The sequence below is a fragment of the Amphiprion ocellaris genome, chromosome 5 (assembly GCF_022539595.1).
Source record: "Amphiprion ocellaris isolate individual 3 ecotype Okinawa chromosome 5, ASM2253959v1, whole genome shotgun sequence".
Taxonomy (NCBI): domain Eukaryota; kingdom Metazoa; phylum Chordata; class Actinopteri; family Pomacentridae; genus Amphiprion; species Amphiprion ocellaris.
The window spans coordinates 25601377-25619804 of record NC_072770.1 but is presented as its reverse complement, the minus strand read 5'-3'; the positions used below and the strand labels follow the sequence as shown (position 1 = coordinate 25619804).

The window sequence follows — 18428 nt, the reverse complement described above, 5'->3', positions numbered from 1 at the left end:
CCAAAGATGAATTTAAGACTACAACTAATAATTATTTTCATCACCAGTGCATCACACATTACAGAGATGTACTGGTAATTATCCTCACCCTCGGATTTTTAGGGAAAGTTCTCAGATTTAGGATGTTTCCCAATCAATAGTCACATGAACAGTCAATCTTAGCATTGGAATTTTACTTTTACATGCAGTATGTACTAGATGACTTTAGTGGTTGTCGGCACTAATCACAAGCTCCTCAGTTAATCAGAGGCTTCAGCTGTAGTTCACACCAACTGATCTTTAAGAGCACAGTTTACTAGAACAAACAACTTTCTCTGGGCATCACAGCCTCACCCCTTAATTAAAAAACTGCCTCAACACAAATCAAACATGCATTCACATGCACACTTCACCTACTGAAGGCTGGATAACCTGAAGTCTTTTTAGCATTAGTCATACCCTATCAGCAGAGGAAATGCAGAGTTCAGGTACAGGGCAGAACTCAGAAGTCAGTCATAAGTTCCTGAAGCACTGAAATGAGGCCCGTTACGTCAGACAGGAGCATTCTGTCCTGATTTTGTAACATTGGGGCTTTTTCATATGATGTAACTCACACTTGTTGCTCAAACAATGAATGAATGAATGGAGCTGAGAAACTTATTAAAAATAGAATTTATTACATATCATTAACACATGTAATCCTGGGGACACAGAGTATATAATGTAAAAGCAAACAACTGTAAAACATGCTTTTAAGTATAAATATATATATATATATATATATAAATAAAAAATTGTGATGAAAATATAGCTACAATGTTGGTAATGTCACATAAACTAGATTAATTACACAGAAAAGAAAAACACTTTAAAGTTGAAAATGACTGAATACAAACAGCTCTGTGCCTGTTTTATATATCAGGAAAATAATTTCAGGCCAGAAAAGAAATAATGCAAGTTGAAGTGGGGAACTCAGAGTCTGTCAGCTGGTCCAGAAGCAGGTAAAAGGTGCAGCAGCCCTGGTGAGCAGCACATGGTAGGCCTGTCGAAACTGTCGGTTCATGACAGCATAGAGCACAGGGTTGATGCAGCTGTTGAGCCAGGTGAGGTTTGCACAGAGCATGTGCAGTACATGTGGGGCGCGGTTGTGTTTGTCTGCTATGTTAAGCAGCATGAAGGGCACAAAGCAGAACACAAAGCACATGAAAACGGTAAAACACATCCGCGTCACTCGCTTAATTTCATCATCTCCTGAGGATGAGGGGGAGGAGGGAGCTGCAGTGATGGGAGCAGGTTTAATCGAAGGTGGCGAACTGATGATATCAGGGGTTGGGTGGTTGGCTGTTGAAGACATTAAAGCTGCTGCAGAGTTGTGGATGGGTTTGGATGACTTTTCACTTGGGATCTCGTCTGTACTTTGAGCCAGGTCTGCCTGGCTGCTCATCTCAGAGGTGCATGTCTTTACCACACCACTTTCTACACCACTGTCATCGGTCCCTTGAGCTGAAGATGCCGGTTTCCTTCTGGATGATCGTCGGCTGATTCTGTAGCGGAGCAGAGCCTGTGATGCAACCAATACACGTCTGTAAATGAGCAGGTAGAAAGCACCGACGCATCCCAGACCAGCAAAAAAATAGAGAAACAGCAGGATGGTGGTGTAGGGCCGACCCCTGGTACGATGGAAACTGCATGTGCACACTTGTGGCACGAACACATAGACCTGCCAGAGTGGACCAAAGCTGGCCAGGCCGAATGCCCAGGATGAGATTATGAGTAAAACAAGACCATGGTTAGAAAACACACGATCAAACACAGCCCTTTTTGCAACCAGGAGGTATCTGCTCACTGCTATCAGGCAGAGGGTGATAATGGACACAGAGTTAGAGAGGAAGAGGAGCAGACCGAAGATCCTGCACCAGAGCTGACCGGCGCGCCATCGGAGATGTAGATAGGAATCAACAGAGATGGGCTGCAGGATGGTGCAGTACAGGAGATCAGCTACAGCCAGGTTCACAATGAGCACATTGAAGCGAGTCTTCAGACGTGAGTCTAAGGCGAAGGCCAGAATGGTCATCAGGTTCCCTGTCGTGCCAGTGATGGTTACAGCACATCCCCACAGCACAGCAAAGTAGCGGTAGCCCACGACTGAAGGACTGTAGCAGGAGAAGAGGTCGTCCTCTGTGTGGTTTGTGTGATTCATCAGCATTCTGTCAACTGCACGAATCAGAATATAGGTTAACTTCTTTGTAATGAGCCAATGGAAAGTTAAACTCTTTGCAGGGTTAGAAGTATTTGAGCTGAAAGGGGAAGCTACAGGTGGACCAGCCAATTCACCACTTCCTGAAACTGAAACATTTGTAAGTTTTAACTTTTGTTCACTGTTTTGTATCATTACAGTTTTGTGAGCACAGTTTTGTGCAGCTTTGTTTGCACTGATTGGATTCAAGTCATTTGAATTACAAAGCATAAAAAATGTCCCGTGTTATTCAGTATAAATGATATTTAGTAATAAAGAACAAAGTAGAAACAGATTTTGTATACGGAATATCAAACAAATATCCCTCAATGTAAATTATTAAAATTTCAGAAATTACTCATCATAACTCTTTCATCTCCATTTAAACATTAAAACTTCGGCTTAAAGCTTCTGACTCTATATGTGAAACATTGTATTTAAAAAAGAAGAATTTAATTGAACCTGTAGAAAACTTATGATAAAAACACTCCAATGGTTAATAATAAATAATGACACATTTATGTACAGTTTCATTTGTAAGAGTAATAGAAATTCCTCTTTTAAAAGAAAATAGTCCTCACCTGAAAAGATATCTGCCAGTCATTTGATTGCTGATGTGTATCTGTGTCATTCTTTTCAGACTTGTGGTGAGCTGAATGTTGCTCTTCCTGCTGATGTTACTGTTTGCATGCATCCTCTGTGTTGCTTAAACACATTTACATGAAGAGATGATGCGAAGGAGGGTTTCTCCATTTCACGTGCAATTTCAGGAAGAGAGATCTTGCGTATTTCCAAAAGTCCCTTTTTATAAATATATATTGCAAATAGAATAATACATCTAAAAAATAAAGTGAAATGTCTTCTGTTGGTGAAGATCTTTTAGTCTACTAATTGCAGATTGGTGAGAAATTAAAGGGAAAAATAATGAATAAATGGGCGGAGAAACAACAAAATTAAGAGCAGTTAAACTCACAGTCAAACAGAGAGGGACATTATAGTTCAGCTGCACCACATAGGCACTTATTACTAAGATAAATACACATCTGAGAGTTCAGCAATGCAAAAACCACAGAGATGTGGAAAAAAATGATGTGGTCAGATGAGTCATCGTTCACCAACAAGTAGGTACTCACCTGCTTGTTGATGAACCTACTTGTTAGCATATACCAGAAGAACACTACAGGCCTTAACTCTTCACACTCTGTACTGAGGGGATCCACTGGTTCTGTTACACTGCAGGGCCAGTTTGCTGACATGGTCTCGGTTCACTTGTACCCTCAGAGAAAGTGTCATTGCAAATCAATACAAAGCTCCTATGACTGAGTGTTCACCTTTAATCTGTGCTGAAACGTTCACTCCTGATGGGATTCTATCTACTGCAGGAACTGGGTGCTGGTGCAAAATAGCACAAACATTTTCTGAAACGGTCTCATAATCAGCCCCTTCAGCCTTTCTGTTTCCATTATAGTGTATCCTGAGTGCACAAAACATCAGAAGACAGTAGTTACTCAACAAAACTCCACTTCTATGAGCACTTAGGAAAGAAACCAGAGAAGGTTTGTTATTTCAGCCTGTGTGGCAATTTTTATGTTTAAAATGGTGATGTTAGAAAAGAGACAACTGTGACATAGAGGAAACAAAAATAATCAAAACTGAGACTTGGCATGTTAGTTTTACATCCTTTTTTTTTTTTTTAGTTCTTCAGACACTGAAGCACAGAGTCTGAAGAACTGTCAAAATACTGCTTATAGTCTGGAGGACGTCATCAGTCTGCACTTGACTAGTGTAGAGGATAAACAAACTCAAGTGGTTATGGTAATTATTTTTAGAAGCCTGCTGTATTTCAAAAACATCTTTTGTTTTTTCATCAACTACTCAACACTGGTTGGGGCACATTTATGAAAGTTAAACAAGCCTATGTTTGCCTTCAGGGGTATTTCTATTGGCCATTATCAAACAGATCAGTAATCATTGTGTAACTTAACTGCTTTTTATTCTCATGTTTCATCACTGATGGAAGAGGGTTGAATGCGTGATGCGGTTCGTATAATTAAGCACTAAATGAAATACTTGCTTTCATACTGACAACAATCCTGTACATTATCCTGCTGTGATGCTTAAAGTACGTCATTAAGACATTAAATCTATAAGTATAACTGTACAACATGGTGCAGGCGAGAAAAGATGAGGAGTCTAAATGTTTTAAACATTTCCGTTTAGACAACATACAAACAATAGTCTGAAGAGAGTCATCAGAGAAATAATTTTAGTGGCAATCGTCACACCTTAGATGAAACTGCTAAAGAAACATATATATTAGTTTATTTTTCTCCAACTATCATATGATTTAAACACACTTCATTTATTTTTCTAACACGGTGAGTTTAAATATTTATAGTTGCGTAGACTGTGTGGCATTTAGCATCTTCTTTGTAACAGTGGTAATAAATTAGTGATGGGCACGTAAAAGCTTTAACAACTGTTGTTGTTGATCACACTGATTTACACTGACTTTATACAGTATATGTAGTGAGCCAGAGAACAGATAAAAATTATGTGTGAATTAATGTAATGAATCACATTGTCTTATTTTTTTTCCCTCTAAATTGCTGTTGGCCAAACAGTCATTCTGTGAAAGGTAGGACTGCAATGTAGAAGTACAGCATGAGCACTCGTATACCCAATGATATGCTTTTTAACGTAAACCTCAATTGATTTAGAACAAGGAACCATCACCCAAGTTCTGCTTTTTTCATTTTTGATGAAGCTCATAATATAATTACCATCTGAATTACACAGGATATTCTGAAAATGAATATATGCTCTACTGATGATAACAATCCAGACAAAAATATCAAATAACACGTACAGAATATGTGTTATTAAATTATTAATGATGTTCATTTTTTATAGTCAGTACATTTATACATCAATTTATAAATGCAGATGTACTTCATATATTTCACTATGTAGCCATTTTTTATTTATGTGCAGTATATTTTTAGACATGAACATATTTGATACAAATATTAGAAAATTGATATCTGTTTCCTCATAATAATTGAGTTAATACAATTAAAAGTCCCTCAGAGAGAATCTTCAAGTAGTTCATGGAGCGAACCTCACTTTAAAACCAGCATTAGCAGCATCTGTTTTAGCCTCAAATGAAAACTTCCAGTTTTTTCATGCTTATTTTATCTCAACTCCAACATGAAGGTGTGCAGACAACACAGGACAAACCTGCATTAGTTTGTAATTTGTATTTGGGTTATAAACCACCAGAAATGACTCAGCTCTTCTGTGATTATTGTCAGATTTGTTGCTTTCAAACTATCCACCAGTTTGTTCATTCACTGATTCAGCTCAGCTGATCCTGGATCTGAATCTGCGGTACAGCCACAACAAAACCCAACAAACCAGCATCAGCTGATCCACCTCCACTTCCTCACATACAGCTTCCACTGCTGGTCAACATGTGACTGTCAGAAAACTTGTAAAATCCCTTTTTGTTCCTTGAATGTTTCCTAGAAGTCAGCAGGGTCGGGCCTGGTTAGTTCCTGGATGGGAGAACCTGGGAATACCAGATAGATGCTGTAAGCTTTTATGTGTCCAACCTGCAGAGGATGCTGCTGCTGCTTCACTGGAAACAGCCTGAATAATCAGAGAAGGAATTATTATGACTATATGGAGAGATTATTATTAAACCCCCTGGCCAGAATGATGTCATTTATTTTTAAAATTTCAAATGACTGAAGTGGACCAGCAACCAGTGCAAAGTGTGTTGTTGTCACTGTATAGTTTAGTGTTGCAGCTCCACATTGAATGATAGAGAACTGCAGTTAATGTCGACATGATACAGTGGAGGTTGATATCAAGTTGCAGAGTGTGCAGTAAGTTTCAGGATGTTCCTGTCAGTGGAGGATTATATTTCAACTGAGTTTGTATTTCCAGCTGCAGTCAAAGTTGTTGAGCTTCTCTACCTGCAGCACATTGAGCTGATGAGAACAAAGTGTCCTGGAAACATGTCAGCTGAAGCCTTGGTGCCCAGAGAGAGTTTAATGAAGCACATTTTAGTGGTTTTTGATAATATCATGTTGAGGTGACAAACACTGAAATTCAATTTAGTCCTCAAAGGTCCAGAAGCAGCTTGTTGAGCTCAGAGTTCATATTTAATGTCAACATCCTTTGACCTTTCTGAGCTCCAGTAAATGTTTGTTCCTCTTCTTCACTTTCAGTTGGTTCTTCATGTTCAGAAGCTTCCAGATCATTAATATTCTTTGTTTTCTGAGCTTCTGCTTTCTTTAAATCCCTCCAAAGATTTTAACTGGGATTAAATCCAGAACTGAGACACCCCTCCAGGACTTTTCAGGAAGGATTCCTGAAGCAGGCTTTGGTGGACGTTTGCTTGGCATGCTGGTCCTGCTGAAAGTCCAGTGAGCTTCACTTTCATCACATTGTTCTTGTACCTGTCCTGGTGTTTGAGAGAATCCATGATGCTGCTAACACACTCCAGTTCAGGAGCTTCAAAGCCACCAACAGGACTGTTGATGTTGTTTTCTGGTCCTTGTGCCTCTAGATGTTCTGCCCAAACAGTCCACTTTAGTCTCATCAGTCCATCAGATTCCCAGAACTCTGCTTTGTTCCACACATGAAGAGCTTGTTGTCCAGTGTTGTCAGTCTTTAGTTGCTGCCTTCATCAGGTCCTGCAGCTCTTTACCAATAAGTCAGGTTTTCTACCAGCTACTGCTGTCAAACATCTGCTTCCTCTTGGAGAGATTTTGTACAGTTTGATTTAGTGACTCAGCTCATCCACATGAGATTTCTCCTGGTCTATTCTTCAAATGAGCCAGAAAATCTTCAAGTCTTCATCAACACTCAGTCTCCTGGTGAAATCCAAGTATTTTCTATCCTCAGACTTAGTAAAGATCAAAACACTAAAGTCAGACTCCAAGTCAGGCAGTGTCAGGTGAAGTCTGACATTTACTGTCATTTCAGCTACATGCAGCAAACAGAGGCTGGTTCATGAACACAGACCCTCATTCTGAGCTGAAAGGAGTGATGCAGTTTTTACAGGAGGTATGTCCACATGGTGTGGTGACTGGATCAGGGACAGATGGAGCACAGAAACTCATCTTCAGATCCCAGATTGCTGGCAGCAGGCATGTCTGCGTTGTGAGAACAAAAGTACATGAGTGAAAATCAACATTTGAAATGGAGACTTTGTCATTATGTCATTACAAGACTGTTTTGAGGATACAGACTGGGATTTGTTTGCTTAAAATGCAGACTTAGATGAATATGCTAGTTTAGTACAGGGATACATTCTTTTTTTGCACTGAAACTGTCACAATGCAAAAATCAATAAAAGTGTTTCCCAACCAGAAACCATGGATTAACAGTACAGTGAAGGCGTTACTAAAAGAGCACGATGTGGCCTTCAGATCTGGGGGCCAAAAAGCCTACAACGCAGCGTAGTGGGAGCTGGAAAGAAGCATGAGGGAAGCAAAATGCAAACACAAGCAGGCGCTCTTCCATCCTGCTATCCACCCACTGGAGAGTAAATATTGGCCCTACAGCGCCACCAAGTGAGGACTACACTGAAGAGGGTGAACGTGAACAAGGCAGCAGGACCAGATGGAGTGACAGGGCATGTGCTAAGGGTGTGTGCGGACAAGCTGGTGGAGGTGTTCACCAATCTGTTCAACCTCTCATTACAACAACTTACTGTTCCACTGAGTCTGAAATCTTCTACCATCCCAGTACCCAAAACAACGACCATGAAGAGCCTAAATGATTATCGGCCAGTGGTACTGACGCCGATCATCATGAAGTGCTTTGAAAAACTGACACATCTCGACAAACCAAACAGTTATGTGAGGATGCTTTTTGTGGACTTCAGTTCTGCCTTTAGTACCATAATCCCACAACAACTGGTCAGCACACTATACAACCTGGGCCTTGGTTCCTAATTATGTGTATGGGTATTAGACTTCTTCACTGGCCACCCACAGCAGGTCAGCGTTGGGCAACACACCTCATCAACCATCATCCTGAGCACATGGACCCCACAGGGCTGTGTTTTGAGTCCAGTCCTGTTCACACTCTTCACCCATGACCATGACCCAATCCACCCATCAAACACAATAATAAAATTTGCAGATGACACAACAGTCGTTAAACTAATCACAAACAACTGCCTACAGAAGGTGGCACATCTGGTTCAGTGGTGTGAGGACAGCAGCCTGGTCCTGAACACCAAATAGACCAAGGAAATGATAAAAGACTTCAGGAGGATAAGAACAGCCCACCTCCCCCTCCACATACATGTGGTGGCAGTAGACACCTCCCAACCAGCTCACGCCCTATTTGAGCTGTTGCCATCAGACAAATGTTACAGGACAATAAAATCACACACAAGCAGACTCAGGAGCATACTGTGACTCCACCAGCTGTATCCAGGATATTGGAGAGCTTGGTCCGATATGGGATGTCAGCCTGGTATGGCAACCTTACTGTAAAGTTGAAAAGCAAACTGGCTCGTTTGGTGCACACGGCCATGAAGGTGATGGGGAAAAAATGACTAGCAATCCTTGCAGTCCATTTATGAACAAACTGTTCTTAGGCAAGCCCAGCGGATAGTGAGTGAGCCGTCACATATCCTTTACTCGGAATACAAGTTCGGGTAGACCTTATAGATATGACGGGAGGTTGTCTCCCTCCTGGCCGCTGTTGGGCGCCGTGCCAGCGGTGCGAGCACCGTAATTGCTGGGCGGTACTATGCACACCTTTATATTCAGGTGTGCAGCGGTGGAGCTTCCTGTCCTCCGCTCCCTGCTTGCTTCCGTGGTGGCTGTGGTTTGGCATGACGGCGTTGGTGGACGCAGCCATTCTCTGGTGTATCCAGCTGTTGTGATTGCCGTCAAGTCATGCTGTCTGAATACGTAAGTGTTCTGCCGCCTTCTTTTATTTTTGGCGTGTGACTACATCTGGTGATCACCATATTTCCACTCCTTCCAGCGTGGCTGAGTGCTGGGGTGAATTCCCCGGGGTGAAGCGGGGATCTGCTGGAGCCCTGCTGGGCATAGGATCACAGGCTCGCTCTGGGTGTGTGCGCGTGTGTGTGAGCCGTATTCTTGTGGCTCACACCCTCCAGTTGCCAGGTACGTGATGAGTTGGTTTCCCCAGCCGCTATCCTGATTTTATGTAATGAGTTTATTAACTCAGTGTTATTTTTATTTCCAGTTAACAGCCCGACATAATCTGACCGCCACCATCACTTCAAGCTGAGCTGCTGTTTTGGTTTTCTTTGATAATCGTCTGGTGAACTGTTTGTGTTTTTGGTTTTGTTTGTTTGCGGCGACTTGTAGCGGACTTCTCAGCCCAGTACGGCTGAGTGCCGTCTGCGTCCGCTCCGTGCAGAGGCTGGTTGTGTTGCTGCTGTGCCAGAACTTGTACAGCTGCAAGGGCTACTTCACTGGATGGTGTTTTGTTTTCTTTGTTATTTGGAAATTAATTTAGGAATTTCCTTTTGGTATTTTGTTTTGCTTTGTTGCATTAGTTGGTTTAATTGTCTTTTTTTTTGTTTTCTTTGTGAGTTTATTCAGCCTCATGTATTGATTTAATCCATCATTTATTGTTCTTTGGTTTCGTTTTCTTTTGTCCACACCAGTTATGGTTAGTTTGGGCACATTTTATTAATCTTTGTCTCTGTCTTCTGTGTATAGGTGCTGTGGCTTACTGCGGCAGTTATTTCCTGCTGGTGGTGTCTTCTTCACGGTCCCCCCTTTCTTTTGGTTTTGTGTGTCTGTGTGTTATTTGCAGTGTCACGGGTGATTCATTTGAGGATTCCTCTCCCCTTTTGGTTATCCTGCCGCAGGGTAAGCCCCAGCCCGGGTTTTTATTCCAGTGAAACACACCTGAGCTAGGATTTCCTGGGTGCAAGTTGGGACCATAATTGGTCTCATTAGGTACAAACATTCCTCTAATCTCGCCACAGAGTCCCAAACTGCAAACTCAACTGTTTTAAGACTTCATTTGTTCCAACTGCCATCAAATTCCTGAACAATGCTGCTTAGGCTGAAGATTGTGCAATCATTTTTTAAAAAATAGTGTTTTTACTATGGTGTACGTGTAATGTTTGGGATTTGTGCAATACTGTTTTGTAGTTGTTGAGATGGCATTGATGGCACAGCTTTTGAGTCCAAGATAAATTTCCCCAAGTGGTACAATAAAAGTAAACGTATTTTGTACAGGAGGAGGAAGACAAGACAGGTCGACAATTGTTGCTGCATCGAATAGACTCAAAAGTGCTGGTTTGCTGGAAAGTAGTTCTGTGGATCTGCACACCATTGATCTTCCTCAGTGAACCAAGTGTATGACGCAAACTGATTCTGAATCTCAAACTGAATTTGCAACTTTACAAGAAAAATTATTTATTAATAATACAGGCAAATGCAAATAACAGAAGGCTCAAAAAGACAAACAATCAGAAAAATTAAACACTGATTTTAAGTGGATATAAACGTAGAAAACAAATACAAAAGTGATGTTTTACGAATGTATTTGACAAACTTTACAGATGTAGCCTACATGATTGCAGTGTAAAATATGCCACTGTCTGGAGCTCTAACCGCAGTCATGCATCACCTTTCATTACAATCTGAATGTTACAAGCAGAGCAATACCCACAAATCTAATGTGCAAGGGCCTATGTGGGACAAGTACTGCTTTAAAAGTGATGAACAGAATTTTAAAATAAATGCAATAATAATAAAATTGTAGCAGTGGTCAAAATATCAATGGTAAGAAAATAAATATATTAATAATTGTCAAAATAAAATGGTTAACTGCCTTTAAAACCGTTACAATGACATTTGTCTAAACGGCAGGTGAAAGAGTTCCTTTTTACGTTCAGTTGGTCTGATTCAATAATGTTGCTTGTGTTGTACATGTTCAGAGAAGCAGGACTGTCACAGTAGATGAATTAACTTCAAAGATCAAGTCAAATTTAAGACTTTAGTCTCTGCTTTATTTAAAAAGGCAACATATTCCACAGTTGTCATTTTTGAGATTCAGATTCCGTACTGAATAAACTATTAGAAGTTAACTGAGACTTAAACGTATTCAATTTCCATTGGCACTCAGGTTTTCGACACAATCATTTTGAAGCCCGAGTTTGGTCATCAAGCTTGTCTTCTGTTTTTGATTGGAGGAATATGATCAGGATGGAAAATACAATAACTGCTGTGTGTAGGTAATACTTTATCAGGGTTGTCTTTAGGAAGAACATTCTTAAATTTGGCAGTAGGTGGAAGAAATACAACATTAATGAGAGAGCACTTATCTAAAAATACTGGTAACCCACTGCTTCTCCCAGAAGGCCAGAGGAGGTGAAAGTGTATAAACCTTTACTAGAAGAACAGAGTATGCCCTGGATAAGAAAATCCAAGTTGTGAGAAGCAGTAAAATAACCGGTTATGAGCTCAATGCACACAGCTGATATGGTGCAGTTTCCTGTATTACCTAATTCCTTCTGTTTCTCACTAGCACAGCATGAAGACTGAACCTGCTACTCCTGAAACAATAAAACCAGGAGTTGACCAGCAGAGGGAGTTGCAGACTGCAGTGGTTGAGTACTGACGACTACTGAGTTGAACTTTGTGTGGTACTGAAGCTGGAGCGACTATAGCAAGAAGGCAAACTAATACAAACAACTGAGGTATGAAAAGGAGAAGTTGTTTCGAGACTGTTGCCGTTGTACATCACATCACTTTACAGTGACCCTGGAAGTAAGAAACGGATATTTTTTAATGATACGGCATCTAAAATGATTGAAAAAGAGATGTAAAATTAGCATTTTGTTTAAGGTATGTATGAAAGCTCTCATGTGCATAGTTAAGTTCCTATGTACACTCATTGTGCTGTTTGTTATTCTTTTTTTAATCAAATAATCTTGATGAAATTTACATATGTTCTTTATGCAATTACACAAGTCAAGTTCCTTCTTCCTGTTGGTTTCTCCTTTCTGTCCTTTGTGGTTGAATGCAGGCTGCATGACATAAAAGGATACATCAAAAAGTTCTCGGCCTCACCAGAAAACATCTTGGGAGAAAGACTGTTCTTGCACTATCTTTCTCCTTTAACTTTGATGGCTGCATTGTCCTGGGGTGACTGCACGCAAGCTCAAAATCTTTTTCTCTTTTGTCCTTAGATTGCTTCAAACATTTGAGTTTCTGTGGACAGTAATGCAAGGCTTTATAGTATACATTATGCCCCAAAATAGGAGTTACACCCCTTGTTTCTGTGCGAGGATGAAAACTTTTCGAAGTACCCTTGTAATTGTATTTGAAAATCATATCTACAAACATGTCTTTAAGTTTCAGGAAGTGTGACCTGTGCACCAGGCACAGAAGCAGGTAAAAGGTGCAGCAGCCCTGGTGAGCAGCACATGGTAGGCCTGTCGAAACTGTCGGTTCATGACAGCATAGAGCACAGGGTTGATGCAGCTGTTGAGCCAGGTGAGGTTGGAGCAGAACATTTGCAGTACATTTGGGGCATGGTTTTGTTTGTCTGCTATGTGAAGCAACAGGAAGGGCACAAAGCAGAACACAAAACACACAAAAACAGTTAAGGACACTATTATAAAATAATTAAATTAAAAACATTGAATGAGAAGGTGTGTCCAAACATTTGACTGGCAGTGAATATGCATTTTTTTCCAAGTTGCTCAAAACTTGACATACTCACATTTACCTTTAATGTTCTATAAAGCAAATTTTGGCTTTTGGAATAAATTCCCTGTGAGTCAAAAACAACTCACTTTTAGTGTACATGTATGACCATCGCTTAAACTCCAGAGTAAAAATAACTTTTAAAAAAAAAAAAAAAAATTGATCTTGAACCCCTTTTAAAAACTGAACCCCTTTGTTAAAATTGTACTCCTCAGGTGTTAAAGTTCTAATCTGATATAGCGTATGTGTAACACTAAAACTAAAATATTAACTCATTATCAGTGTCAGGACGAACACTTTAAATATATGTAGTTCAACCCTCTTTTAGAGTTAACAATTCTATATTATTCATATGTTTTATATAAAAATGACTGCTGCGCCATGTACTCCTTACAACACTTGTTTTATTTGAAAGAGTATTGCTTAGATTTAAACCACCCTCAAGATTATAACAGTGCAGCATAAGTTGTATAAAACTGTCAGTAACACACACACTGCATTAGAACAATAAAAACCTAACAGCACTGTCTGTTTAGTGCAACATTGTGTAACATGAGGTGAACAAACTGTTGAATTTACTTCTCTTGAAGTACATAAAAACAGGGAAGAAAAACATCACATGGATCCCATTCAGATAAATCAGATAACACAATTTTCTGATACAACATACAACTGGAAGTCATATCCATATGTAAAGAACCCAAGAATGGTAAGCATACCCAAGTTATCTCCTGTAATCTGTACAAACTTACCATTTATAGGTTATTCAGCAAATGGAACAGGAACCCCATCAGTTTCAAGCACAGTTAAGTCCCGTATTAAAGGTTTCAGCATTTCATCAATACCATATTTCTTAATATCTTGTGCATCAAACAATGATACCAAATGGATGTTCTTCAGGTTAGAATTCAGAGGAAGGTTTCTGAGAATCAAGTAAAGGTAGCCAACTTTATATATACCTTTTTGTGACCCATGAGGATTTACATATTCAAATTTATCATAGTATATTTGTATTTGGAGAGCAAATCTATGAACCGAAAACAAAGAATGACTTTTAAAGCGGCTTCTCTCACAGAAGTTCTCTTTTCATTTATGAAAATGAATTGGAATGTTTTTAGAATGGGAACATAGATGAAGTCATCATTGACAGCAACTTGTCTGAAAGTCCCAGTTGTATTATTTCATCTGGTATCATACCATATCACAACACCAATGTGCGGTTCAACTGGCTACACTATACCCCATTTGTCCTTGAAATATTTCTTCCATTTAGTATCAGAATTCTTCTATGTAACAGATGGCAATGGTTTCATGCGGGACACATATATTATCAGTTAAAGCATGTGTCTTAATAAGATGTCTCCTAAACCCAGAATAACTAGCGAACTGCAAACAATAAACTGTCTGACTGCATTTTAGTCGTAGGCTTTTTGCTGGATACATTCCATGAATTAGTTTTAGGTGACTGAACAAAAGCAAAACTGTACCAAAGGATGAAGTTCAGAGGAAACAACTTAACATTCTGGCTGAACAAAATAGTTACCGTTTGTTCAACAACCTTGCTCTGAGCTCTCTGACTCTTGGAGTTTCTTCAGTTCTACGATGTCAATATTGTACACAGTTGTTTGTAAAGATGTCTACATGCTTGACAGGGAATCATCATACTTCACACTGAACACAAAATGAGACTTAAATAGCTCATCAAAAGTCACCAAGGATGTACATGACTGACATGTTACAAGCTTTTTGTCCAAGACAACATAGAAGGTGGAAACCTTCACTTTTAAAATCCCTCTGGCAAGAAGATATGGCTGAGAGCCTCCTTCAGTGGTCTTCAGATGGTCCTCAAGGCTTTGACATGACTGAAGCACAATGAAAACATCCACTTATAAATAATTTGCTTAAAAAATGTTAAATTTACTGCAATATTTTGAATGATACAGTGTTATTCACAAACCTTTTGAAATTCCACCAGACGATCTATTGCCTCATCAATGCTGAGTTTCTTGGGCCGTTTTCTTCCAGTTGGTTGTGGTGTGAGAAGATGCAGCAGGACAAGAAGAGACGACATATCACTGTCCCACTCTGGAAATAGAGTAAATAATAACTAGTTATTTTAAAATGGGCCATTTTGTGAATCTCTAGACTCTGTTACACTTGTTTTATGATAATCTTTTGAAATAGAAGAGCAAAAGTGTGCTACTTCAAGCAAATGTTTGTTAGAGACCAGAACATTCTTCCTGTTAAATGCTAAACAACAAACTGTTATGCAAACAGATTTTCAGTTATTTAACAATACAGTTTGTTCTTCTGTCTTCTAGTCAATTAAATCCTTCTGCATCCTGGAGATTTTATTTGATTTTGATGATGCACCTGGATCATCAGTGGTGTCAGATCCTTCATTCAGAGCAGATGTCGTTTTAGAAGTAAGGTCTCCTTTAGGTTCCTGACCTCCTGGATGACTTTGTCTTTAAAACTGGTGTTCCATTTTTGCAAGAACCTTGATGCAACCTCTTCTCCAAACATCACTGAGAAGTCTTGCAAAATCTGATTTAAAAGGAAAAGATAGCTATGTCTGCCACCTAATGTAAACCTACTATTTTAATGCAGCTTTTTAAAATTATTTTTTAATACCTACCAGTCCTTTAGTATCCAAAAAACAAGGAACCATTTCTTGTACATCAGCTGAGTGTTGTGGATCATGCAGAATTTGCTGACGGTACTGGAAGGTTTCGCTCATCTTCTGGAAGACTAAGTCACGGTCTGTTGCGTGGTGGAGAAGAGATATGACTTCCATACAGTCATCTCCCGCTTGCTGGTCACCTGTGGTAACTACGGTGATTCTTCAGGATGTGGGACCTCCTTTAATCACAACTTTCTTCAGGGATGGAGAGGCTGGACTGACATAGCAGAGTCTTTACATGAACACAGTGAACTCTCGGCTGTTCAGTCATTCAACTCATCACTTTAAGTCAAAATGCTTCAAGATATAAGCGCTTTTGTTTTTAGGTTCTAAAGTGGTTGGTATGTCTAGCTTAGTCTTGTTTCACTTATTTCCTGTTGTAGTTTGGCATTTCCTGTTGTGTGTTTGTATTCCCCCTCTGTCTCAGGTGTCTTTACCCTCCCCGGTCTTTGCTTTCCTGCCTAATGTGCTCCACCTTTGTGTGATAGTCTTCCCTGTCCCAGTGTGTACATTTACTCAATCTTTCCACTTTGTCTTGTGCCGTCCTGACAGTGTTCCTTGTGTATCTGGTTTGGACCTTTGGTTTTTAGGCCTTTGTGTTTCTTTATTGTTTGTATTCTGTTGTTTTTGTTTGTTTGTTTGTTTGCTTTTGGATACTTGATTATCTTTTGCCTGTCGCCTGTGCTTTTGTGTTGTCTGGATTGTGTTTTTCTTTTTTTCTTTGTATAAGCTTGGATTAAAGCTTGCTTTTTGTTCCTTTGTTTTTTGTTTTTTTTTGTTTGTTTTTTTTTTGTTTTTTTTTACATTAGTTGTCCCTTTCTCCATTTTGGGTCCTTTGGGTTTTTTAATGACAGTAAAAACTAGCCCATTATGAGCCCAGCAGACCTTTTTCTGGACAGTGAGTCCTACGATTTTTAGATGGACCTAATCTGTATATACGGGGAATGGAAAAGGGCCCCCAGCAAGGATTTTAATGCTGTTTATCTGAGGCATGCATAAATGCTACACATGCCTTAGATGAGGGGCACATTACCAGAGTATATCACAGATGTCATCCTAGACTTGTTGCTCCATGCCAGCTCCTCAGTCAGTCAGAATCCTGTTTCCCAGTCAACTTAGCCCATGCTAGCTCCACAGCCAACCAGCCACCAGCCTGCTAAATCCCTGCCAGCTCCTGAGTTAGCCAAACTTGGGCCTGTTAGCTCCACAGGCTTTAGAGTGACTTTAACTTCCAGCCTGTTAGGCACCAGGGAGTTTCAAGTCCTGTGTCGACTAACCTGCTACCTGTCCCCATCCTGCCCCTCTAGAAACCATCTCTGATGCTGCCAATGTAGCTGAGTAAATAACTGGATGTAATGTATATTTTTGGTGAACCTTCTCAAAATGTGTATTTTATTTCCGTTATTATTTGTGGGTTATTTTTGCGTTTCTTTTGTCAAGTAGTTTACAGTTGTCTGTATATGGTTCCAGTTTACCTGTTGTAGCGGGGGGGTCATTAATTAGTGGCACACACGTCCGAGGCACACGTGACAAAGCTGTGTATTCCTGGCGAAAGCTGGACGGCTTCTGATGAGGTAGGACATATGATGATGCTCTCTCTCCTAATTGTTAATCTAGTGGCCATAAAATATTCAAAACTCTCTCTCACTCTTCAAAACTTCATAAAAACTTAAGAAATAGATGCTAATGATTTTTTGAGTGAATTTTGATTTTAATTTTGATCGGTTAAACTTACGTTTTAAAAATGATTTTCTGACAATTACCGCGGAGTATTCTCATTCGCATGTGTTTGACCTGCTGCAGGAGAGAGATAGACTAAACTGCTGCCTGTGTGTGTGTCGCTGTATTTTGACCTGTGCCTCTCCTTTATAGAATAAACGTGCTGATCCTGTGGAGTGTGAGCGATCATTTTAAGTCTGCTACACCAAGGAGTCTCCTTTCTGAGGGATTCACCTAGTCATTAAGCCAACCCCCAATGAATGCAAAGGTCCCAGTCACTCCACATCTCCATTTCTTCCAGCTCTTTGTCTTTCCTACTAGACAAGGCTGTTGGACTCTACAGCAAGTCAGAAAGCCTCAAAGTTGTAGAGCCCAGTATATGTTCCAGCAGATCTGAACTAAATCAGCCAATTTCCTGCCAGATCCTGCCCATCGTGATTCCCTCAAGACACCTTGACCTGGGAACTCTTCAGTAGGAAGCCATATTACAGACCTCACCTCTCCAAAGTGGTCCCCCGTCAACCAGTCCTGCTTCCATTCAGATTCTTCATCTAACGAGGGTTGATACCATCTCATCTGTCCCTGCCTCAACCAGTGTCAAGTCCAGGACCCAGCCAGAGTCAGCTGACATTTCCTCTGGTCCAGAGATGGCTACTGAGTCAGCTGACATCATTTCTCCTGCTTTGCAGTCAGGTGACCTCACCATAGCTCCAGACTCTCAGATTGCTCCCAGCTCGGTCCTGTCTGTATCATGGCCTGTCTCGCTGCCTTCATGGACCTCTGACTCACTGCTGTCCCCCCAGTGGAGTCCTGCCTCCACTTGTGCCGCTGCCACCAGCCTCTGCTGCCGGTCTCCCAGAGAGGTGAATTGATTTCACTAAATTCCTTTATGTTTTACAATGTATGTCAAAGCAGAAAATCACTCAAATTATTATACTACGGAATTTATGACTTATTGTTGTCATATGATTATATTTTTAAAAAAAAATCATCAATCAACATAACTTACAACCATAAATTCAATTTAATGATTTTTATATGTAATTTTGTTTAAATTTAACGATTAGGAAGCCCCAACATG

At 40.1% G+C, this 18428-nt stretch overlaps 1 protein-coding gene and 1 long non-coding RNA gene across 2 annotated transcripts; one reads left to right on the top strand and one right to left on the bottom strand.

Moving 5' to 3' along the window:
• Nucleotides 1-708: 708 nt before the first annotated feature.
• Nucleotides 709-2884, bottom strand: gpr84 (G protein-coupled receptor 84). The gene is made up of 2 exons (XM_035946852.2): nucleotides 2797-2884; nucleotides 709-2193 (listed from the first exon to the last, which is right to left on the bottom strand). The coding sequence occupies exon 2, from the start codon at nucleotides 2183-2185 to the stop codon at nucleotides 962-964; it is 1224 nt and encodes a 407-aa protein (XP_035802745.2). The 5' UTR covers nucleotides 2186-2193; nucleotides 2797-2884; the 3' UTR covers nucleotides 709-961.
• A 6098-nt stretch (nucleotides 2885-8982) lies between these two features.
• LOC118470093 (uncharacterized) lies at nucleotides 8983-18271 on the top strand. Its single transcript, XR_004847116.2, has 3 exons — nucleotides 8983-9156; nucleotides 9233-9375; nucleotides 9458-18271. It is a non-coding gene; the product is annotated as an uncharacterized LOC118470093 (long non-coding RNA).
• Nucleotides 18272-18428: the final 157 nt, after the last annotated feature.